This window comes from Rhipicephalus sanguineus, chromosome 8 (assembly GCF_013339695.2).
Source record: "Rhipicephalus sanguineus isolate Rsan-2018 chromosome 8, BIME_Rsan_1.4, whole genome shotgun sequence".
Lineage (NCBI taxonomy): Eukaryota > Metazoa > Arthropoda > Arachnida > Ixodida > Ixodidae > Rhipicephalus > Rhipicephalus sanguineus.
Window position 1 is genome coordinate 31301670 of NC_051183.1, and position 9597 is coordinate 31311266.

Here is a 9597-nt window from a genome sequence, read left to right on the forward strand (position 1 = left end):
TTGCGAACTAACTTCAATGGCGAATATTTTTGGCTACGGCGGCTTCCAGTGCAAAGCTGCATTAGAATTCTCACGTTAGCGCCTGCCCAGGCACAGTTCGTGAAAGGTGTAAGCATTAAGCGGAGACCAGTACCGAATTTCAGATAGCGACGCAACGCGATACAACACATTTTTCTTTTATTTACTTGGTTTGAAGCGCGCATCAAGGCTAAAATTAGTTTGCATTTGCAGAATCCGGAGGATGTGGCCGTGCCGCCTGCGGACCCTTGGAAGTTCCAGTAAAGGGTAAACCCGAGCAGGACTCCTTCTGCAGACCATTGTTCACACCCACTTGGCAGCGCCAAAAGCTACGTACCTGCCTTTGCAAGCGGGGTTACCTTCGAAACTCTTGGGGCGACTGCATTCCACGCATGAAGTGCTTCCCTTGCAAGTTCCGATGGCAAAGAGACTATCGCACATGCATGCCTGCATGCCCGACAACCTGTGAAAGGCCATTCGGCTCGCCATGTAACAAGCCTTGCACATCAGGCTGTGACTGTCCGCCTGGCTATGTAGTGTAAGTACTCTTTGATCTGTGTGAATGTGCAATTTGTTCTCACAAAATAGCTTTTCAGGAGTACAACAAGATTTAGTAAAGTATATTTATGTAGTGTGGGCTGTTATTACACAAGAACATTCTACATCCAGTTTGACGGACACTCGCATGAGAGTACGAGTATAATTTTATATCACCACCACGTTCGATACTGAGCCCAATGTCTGGTTTGTGGATGGAGTCTCCACCACCGGTGTGTTTGTACGTCCATTTGATTTCCCTTTGTGTCATAATTACTCCATTTCATTAAAATATTACGAACCGTGCTCGCGATGCTTTCCATGGCTTCAGCATTTGTGTGCACCTTGGGAAAGAAAAGATGGCAGTATGCGGTTTCGAACGCCTTTAATATATCAGATAATTCCCGATCACAGCTCTTCGAAGGCCAAATTGCGGTTTTCAGCTATTTATCTATCTATAAAAGGCTGTAACATTTCATAATAATACATAATCATGAGTTTTCCTGCGTTCATAATCTTTTTATTGAATACGCAAGCACGTTTAATCTCCTAGTGGCCATTCCACCATTAGTGCAGTGCCTTTTTACGAGTAATTAGAACCATAGGAGAGTCTGCTGGTCAGTGTGCACGAAACATGCACTCATATTAACGTTCGTGAAGTTTTGATATTGTTTCCGCTCTAAGTCTTACGTTAGTCAAAACACAGCATGAATTTTAGTTGGCTTTTTTATTTCTGTATGCGTGAATGTTTGACTTCAACCTATGATTGAATTGATTGTCTCGCATAGAGCATGTACTATTTAGCAGTCAGTACACCTATACTTTTTGATGGTGAGGAAGACAAATGAGGAATATATTCTTTGTACCTATTATTTATATTTAAACAATGAAAGCATGCTATTTTTATATGCAGGAATCCAAGGTTCCCCGGCATGTGCATGCAGATCAGCAATTGTCATTCAAAATGTCCAGCAAACTCAAGTTTCCAGTCGTGCGTTTCAAATTGCCTTCCCAAGTGTGGACAAAACCCACCAAAGGCATGTGACATCAAATGTAACAGCAAAGGCGCATGCGTCTGCAATAAAGGATACGCTGAACTGGAGCGAGACGGCAAGAAGACGTGCGTTCTTCAGAAAATGTGTTCCCTCCTTATGTCTAGCAAGACTGAGCATACTGGTGGAGAAAGACAGCCTACTGAAACCCCGAATATGCCAGGCCGTGTCTCGGGGCAATCAGTGGTTGCAGCGTCGCCTGTTTCTACGCAAAATATATCGGCAAGTAGAGGACCAAGCATCCAGGGTGTGCGGCCAAGTGGTGCTTCAGGAGCTGGAGGGTTAGCAGTCGCCGTAGGTGCAGGGGGTACTCTTCCCCTAGCGACCTCAGGAACGGGAGGCAACCTGATAAACTCATCTACTGCAGCTGGCAAAAGTGAACGTGTGTCCACTAATGGAACAAGTACGCTTAGTGGACCGTCAAGTGTCTCTGCTGGTACTCCAGGAGCTGGACGGTTAGCAGTTGCCGTAGGCGCAGGGGGTACTCTTCCTCCAGTGACCTCAGGAACGGGAGGCAACCTCATAAATACAGATACTGAAGCTGGCAAAAGTGAACGGGTGTCCACCAATGGAACAAGTACGCTTAGTGGACCGTCAAGTGTCTCTGCTGGAACTCCAGGCGCTGGAGGGCTAGCAGTTGCCGTAGGTGCAGGGGGTACTCTTCCGCCAGTGACCTCAGGAACGGGAGGCAACCTCATAAACACAGATACTGAAGCTGGCAAAAGTGAACGGGTGTCCACTAATGGAACAAGTACGCTTAGTGGGCCGTCAAGTGTTTCTGCTGGTACTCCAGGAGCTGGAGGATTAGCAGTTGCCGTAGGTGCAGGGGGTACTCTTTCTCCAGTGACCTCAGGAATGGGAGGCAACGCCATACACACAGATACTAAAGCTGGCAATAGTGAACGGGTGTCCACCAATGGAACAAGTGTGCTTAGTGGACCGTCAAGTGTCTCTGCTGGTACTCCAGGAGCTGGAGGGTTAGCAGTTGCCGTAGGTGCAGGGGGTACCTTTTCTTCAGTGACCTCAGGAACGGGAAACCTCATAACCACAGATACTGACGCTGGCAAAAATGAACCGGTCTCCGCCAATGGAACAAGTACGCTTAGTGAACCGTCAAGTGGCTCTGCTGGTACTCCAGGAGCTGGAGGGTTAGCAGTTGCGGTAGGTGCAGGGGGTACTCTGCTACCTGCGACCTCAGAAACAGGAGGCAATCTCCCAAAATCAGCTACTGAAGCTGGCAAGAGAGAACTAGTATCCACCAATAGAACAACGACGCTTAGTGGACCTTCAAGTGGCGCTGCTGGTACTCCAGGACCTGGAGAGTTAGCAGTAACTGCAGTTGCAGAAGGTACACTTCCTGCTGCTACCTCAGGAAAAGATGGCAGTGTCATATCCCCGGCTACTGAATCTGGCGGACGCGAACTAATACTCGACAATCTAACAAATGCACATGGTGGACTGTCAGTTGGTGCTTCCGATACTCCTGGAGGGGTTGTCGAGGCTACGCCAACAGGTCTACCAGCACCAGCTTTACCCGTACTTGTCGGGTCTCCTCCTCGTTATCACTTGCCTGACACCACACACGCAGATCTGAGTGCGGCTACAAGCACTGCACAAGGTGCGGCTTCATTCCTGCCCTACCCTTTGGACACTTCCTCATCAACGCCGATACGTTATAGTGGGGCCAGTTTGGGGTACTCCTCATGGTTTCCACAAACGTTTAGCCCTCCAAATTATGGACTCACTAGCTTTGACTTTAATCCGTGGGCTACGCCTTGACCTGTTGCAGCACAGCATGACATGGCAGGCCTGAGGTTCTATCTTTGGAGCAAAGCCTTCACCGGTAGTCTCAGTTACGGTTGGCCCAGCTTCGGAAGTTATTCATGGTATTCAACCGTACAAGCTAACCCTGGATATTTTTAGCTTGGAAGGTCATGGGGCGCCTGTTTTCTAATTTGCACCAAGAATTATGTTTTTTTATCTCACGCCTCATGTCCCTCGACGTGGAGGTATGAACACAATGAGTCACCCGATGTAAAAATGCCATATTACTTCTCGGAGCTTGCTATTTTACAGCGCGGTAATTTCTTCTGCTTGATTTAGCAGCCAGCGCCTCCTCTAATTACATGCCGGGAACGTCGCTCTATTTTTCATGAGAGCTTCCTGCCGGTACCAGTCGCGAAGACCACGCTTCCTGCCACATGTTGCGACCGGGCGCAGTGGAAGAGCGCTCGTCACCATACCGCTTATTCACGTAAGATGACGTCGGCAGCTGCTCTGAGGCCGCTGGGAGGGCTGTGCGTGTATACAAGGGAACGCCGCGACAGGCGATAGTCACTCTAACAAGAAGGAGGAGAGAACAGGGGAGGAAAGGTCAGCACATTGGCCGCTCACGTTCCAAGCATAGTGTTATCGGAGGCGTTGGTAGCAGCATGCAGCCATAGTACTTTTATTAGGAAAAGCATATTTGTATTTTATTTTATGGAGAAAAAGTAGGACGCAGCAGGTTTAGCAGGATATTGGTAAATAAGATATTAACACGAAATTGCTTGGGCCAACCGAAGACATCATTCCCGGCGTTAGTTATTCGCTTCAGAAGAACCAATAAAATAAACTTTCAATTTGGAAATGTCGCGAGATTTTTCACATTCACCACGCAACTACATCCAACTACTATAGTTGTAGAAGCAGGTAAGACTTTAGTAAACATGAAATGAAACGTCAACGTGAATTTCAATGTAAACGTTTCTCTATTAATAGATGAATGAAATGCGATACTCTAACAGCAACACACTGCGTAGACATGCTGTTGTACCTACTGTACGTTTTCCAGTAGGCGTCGCTGGTACTCCAGTTTTAACATGATTGTAGTGACAACTGCTTAGAAATGAAAGCATAGTTTCATAATGTCTTAACATTTTTCATGGCTTCATAAACAATCAACTTGGCTCCCCGGTAGATATGATTAAAGAATGGGTAGTAGCAAGCTGGAACATCGAATACAGCTGTGGGCCTTCAAAATGTTTCAGAGATTTCTCATGACACACAGTATTTAGCAAGAGGAGCGCCAGTAAAGTTTTCCATAGTCAAAATATTTTAATCATTGCGTCTGCATTAAAGCGGGCACTTAGAGCATGTGATTGCAAAAATGATAAATTTAACCTAAGATTCCGTGTTACTAAAATATGTTGTCCACTTTTACCACAAAACCATAAAGCTTTCTTTCTGCTTCATGAGGTAAGTTGGGCATCCAGATGTGGCTGTACGAATTCCCACATATTACCTTTGCATAAGCTTCCTGCACGAAAATAACGTAATAGAAAATGCATATTCATACTTGTCTGACAGCTTACTTATCTCTTGAACTTTGCCTAGCTCGTTTAGCAGGCTGTTCCTCTTACTGTGACAGAGCATAGGAATGTAAGTGACGTGCGTCCTTCGTGTTGTTCGCAGAAACAGATTTAATGATGCTAATTTCTTCATGCTAAGTTTTTTAAATGCGAAGCATTTCTTAGCGAACCTCTGGCACTTTGAGCGTTTCTATCTACGTATCTATCTATCTATCTATCTATCTATCTATCTAGCCGCCTACGTCTGGTTGCTCTCACGATCGCCTCCTTAACTTGGTGTAGACCAAAATTTGCATGGGAGGGTAAGAGGATTTGACGAACATTATTGCCGGTTCATGACATGAATAACGTTACAATCCTGTGGCGTACGTCGTCAAACCCTTTCCACTAGACACGTGTGGCACATACCCGTTTACCACGGGCCGCGGTGTACGGGTATGCGCCACAGGTGATTGACAGTTTATATCTACCCAGTAACGGTGAGAACAGACATTGGTAACCTAAATGCTAGAGCGTTAAGGAAAACCAACATCGGCAGCGTTGACTCAACAAATAGAAAAAATGAAAATTACGATCCCAGCAGGAATCGAACACAAGCATTCTGCGTGGCAATCAGGTATTCTACCACTGAGCCACGCCAGGTCTATAAATTGGTTTGGAAAAACAGCCTACGCAGGCGTAATATCGGTGCAACGTCAGTTGTGGTTGTAGTGCTGGCTATCTAACTTTACAAGAAAGCAATGAACACTACATGATACTCCTACGATGTGTACTCTACGATACAGGCGTTATATCAGCTGCTGGTGCTCGCTGATCACGGTGATGATGCCCTTGTTCAAGAACTGTCAAGAACGTCTTGCACACATGCACACGGGTTCGTGAAACGTGCGTGCGTTCTCGAAACACGTATAAGCACTACATATCAGCTTACCGCTTCTGGTGTTGGTAATACCCACGTTGCCATTGGCAGCGTTACCCAACCGTAAACAACTGGTTATATTAACGTCTGTGGTTCCAGTGTTGGCTCCTCTTTTATAGCAGTCTAATAAACATTACGTTTGTATTCCTATGATTCAGCAAGCTATATTGAAGCATTGCTCCACCCCGGAGGAATACAATAACGAAAGTTACATATGATATCCACATCACCGCACCGTAAAGTGCAATTCGTCCACCAGAATGACGCAGCGTCCTCTTCATTACTTACGAGGCTGGGCGATGACCTCATGCTGACCGAGGATGATGCCAGATTGACTGACAGCCACTTTGTAGACTAGGCTACGTATGCCACATACGCCCAGGTAGTCTACAAATACGACAAACACCATCCACTGATGTTGGTCTACGTAGCACTATCCAGGCCTACCAGCCTCGACGACCTATACCTCACCAACGCGAAGGGTGGCTTCAGGTTCCGACATGTCGCCGGCTCTGTCGACAGACAGTTTGTCGACGAAGTGACCAAGGCATCCACGAATTCCAAAAGCTCTACTATACCACATACTTCACTACACATGGACCCCTCATCACAATCACGACCGCATCCCATAACAAGTCATGACCAGCTGCTGGTGCTCACTGATCACGGTGATGATGCCCTTTTTCAAGAACTGTCAAGAACTTCTTGCACACATGCACACGGCTTCGTGAAACGTGCGTGCGTTCTCGAGGCACGTATAAGCACTACATATCAGCTTACCGCTTCTGGTGTTGGTAATACCCACGTTGCCATTGGCAGCGTTACCCAACCGTAAACAACTGGTTATATTACACATATGCCGCTCTTCAACATATAAGTGTGTGCGTATAAAATTTATACAAATCTTTAGCGTCATTTTGTGACGTGTCGCTCAGTAAAAGAAGTTACGTCACAGTCACCTACCCGCCGCATGCTTCGCACAACATCGACTCCCACGGTACGTGGGATCTGCCGAATTTTTTTAACACGAAAGTGTGTGATGCCGGTGTCCACCAAGACTTCCATGACGTATTTCCGTCACGCAAACACGTCAGCAAAATGAATGCCATGAGATGGCCAAGAAAAAAAAAAGCTATAACAAGAAGCTGACAGGAGTCGAACCCATGTCCTCTCGGTCCGCGAAGATGGCGGGCGGGCGTTTAACCTACTGAGCTACCACCAAACACATAACCAAGGCCACATGAACGCGCCTTTTATCTTTCACACTTTCCTTGCACAGTGTTATTGGATGGATGGATAGATGGATGGTTGCCATGAGCGTCCCCTTCATAACGGGGCGGTGACATGTGTGCCACCAGCCTCGAAAAAAAAAAGAAAAGGACGCGCCGTTGCTACGACCGTCCCATTCGGCGCGTTTTCAATAGAAGTGTAATTTCGTCAGCGCTTTAACACACCGCGAGGTGGTGGCTTTAGCGCGAGGCTCGCTCATAACATCCATCCATATCGAAAAATAGCTCTCCGACTCTCGCCTGGCTGTTTCACCGCGTTACCCGCTCGCCTGTTGGAATAAAGGCCAGGCTAGAGGGAAGACATGATACGCGTAGCGTTTCACTACGCGTTTCACAACGCTTTGAAGAAGTGCATATCAAGTATCAGTGTTTATTATGTGCTTGTTTCTGCTTCTTGAAACTGATGAGTTGCTGGTCGTGAGTCGAGAATGCCTACCGCATGTGTATACACTAATATTTATGCTTCGGTGAATTTCCTTTACCCGAGTACATTCCCATGTTATTATTTGGCATATGCATAGCTTTCTACTTATTTTAAAGTCCGCTTGTGTATCACAAACCCTCGCTCTTTCGCCGTACCACCGAGCACTCTCTTGGTCTTCTGTTATGTATGTGGGCACATATTCAGTGATCCATGCAATTTCAGTAGATACGCATAGTGAACATGTTCCTTCAGTTTACTTGAAGTTTTTCTATTAAAGTATGCACAATCTCTCCCGCAAGTCTTGTTGCGTCTGAATATTAATAGATACACTGTTAATAGAAACTAGACACCTTACATAACGTCACGCAGTATTTTAAGTTTTCGTCTTCTGTTCTAGGCACTTTTTCCCCTTTGCCTCACCGGCGCCTCCTCTAAAGAGGCGTTGACCGCAATCACATGCGTTGATACAGGCTGCATACACTATCTTGTCAAAATGATTATTTTATCGGATTTATGGAAATGGCTAGATCGATTCCAATGGGCTTCCTTTATAGCAAACTTTTGTTTATATGCATTAAAGCTTTAGTCATTACATTTTTCATGTACGTATAGATCTACCTCTAGTAAAGACTGGTTATAAAACACGTTTTACATTCAATATGTAATTTTTAAATGTTTGGTGGTTGTCATTTTGCCCCTTATTTAAACCGTATTCTTTATCCCACATGTCCATCCTATAAACTGAATGATATAATCCAGTTACCCAACGCTTAATCGTCTCACATCGAGATACTTAGATATGAATATGGAAATCTTTAAGTTTGGCAAAGAGCGGTCAAGTGAAATTTCAAATGAGAATTACGCTTCGAAATTCAAGTATAACATGATGTCCATGAGCAACAGTAATTTCCACTGGTTGCTGTTTTTCTAGCATCCTGTTCTCCTCTAAAAATATGTCACATCTTTGATTTATACAATGAATCGTCCCTCGCTTGTTCTATAGCCTGTAATTTTTTAACCATATGGAAAGTTGCGAAAATGCCCTTTGAGCAGCAGATGCCGATCGTTTGCCGTATAGAAACACAGCGTCATCTAGTGAGCGCATCGCAATACACATTCATGGAGGCATCGGCCCCCAAAATATATCGGTAGCAGCAAGGATTTCAAGGTCGCATCGCTACTTCGCTTTCACAAAAGTGTTTGTACATTGTGGCGTCTTATAATAATCGGTTGGCGTACTTGAGCAGCTGCTTTTTGTTAGCACACCTGCTCTGAAATTCGTGCGGCGCCGTTGTACTTTCCCGGTTAGGTTGAAAACCCACCGCTCCCACGTCAGAGCCGCGCTCGACCGGCTGGCTTCGACTATGTTTTTAATTCGATAGCTGGGGAAAACTGCGAACTCTTTCAGTACGCCACTGCCGGGCCACTGACGTCGCTGCGAAGTCATCGTCGTTATACTACCTTTGTTTTCAGCTCGGACGTCAGCTCCGCGTTACCGTATGGCGAACAAAATCAATAAAGAGGTGAAGATACTAACATCTTGCCCAGGAAAGAACGGAAAAGCCGGGAAAATAACGAGAATACGCAAGACTACATGTTGCTGACAAGAGATGGCGCTTATCACAAAGACTGCGCAAAATGCTTGCGCTTGATTTTTTCAGGACATGGCAGCAAACCTCTTTCTTTGTTAGACACGAGCAACTCAATCCAACAGAAAATTAAGCTAACGAAGGAATATTGGAAATTATATTTTATTTATTTATTTATTTAGGAGTACTGCAGAGTAGCTTGACTCCAAGCAGGAGTGGACACAAAAAGAAAGTACATCAAAAGAACACATCAACAAATGAGTAGCAACTTAAACATGAAATCAATGCATGAAACACTGCAATTGAAAGAACACAGTGATGTGAGGACCACTTTACCCGCGCTCTTTCCTCAAGTGTGTAATAAACACTTCTACACTGGGGCTATCGACAACTGCTTTCGGTAGTTTGCTCCAGGCGCC

The 9597-nt window shown here is 45.5% G+C and overlaps 1 protein-coding gene across 1 annotated transcript; it reads left to right on the top strand.

The window, feature by feature from the left end:
* The first annotated feature begins 1763 nt into the window (after positions 1–1763).
* Positions 1764–4236, top strand: LOC125759424 (uncharacterized PE-PGRS family protein PE_PGRS54-like). The gene is made up of 2 exons (XM_049418184.1): positions 1764–2403; positions 2923–4236. The coding sequence occupies exons 1-2, from the start codon at positions 1764–1766 to the stop codon at positions 3384–3386; spliced, it is 1104 nt and encodes a 367-aa protein (XP_049274141.1). The 3' UTR covers positions 3387–4236.
* Positions 4237–9597: the final 5361 nt, after the last annotated feature.

Coding starts and splice junctions, on each gene's coding strand:
- LOC125759424 (XM_049418184.1), top strand. CDS start 1,764: ATGCCAGGCCGTGTCTCGGGGCAATCAGTGGTTGCAGCGTCGCCTGTT. Junction 2,404..2,922: donor TTCTGCTGGTACTCCAGGAG/CTGGAGGATTAG, acceptor GTACTCCAGGAC/CTGGAGAGTTAGCAGTAACT.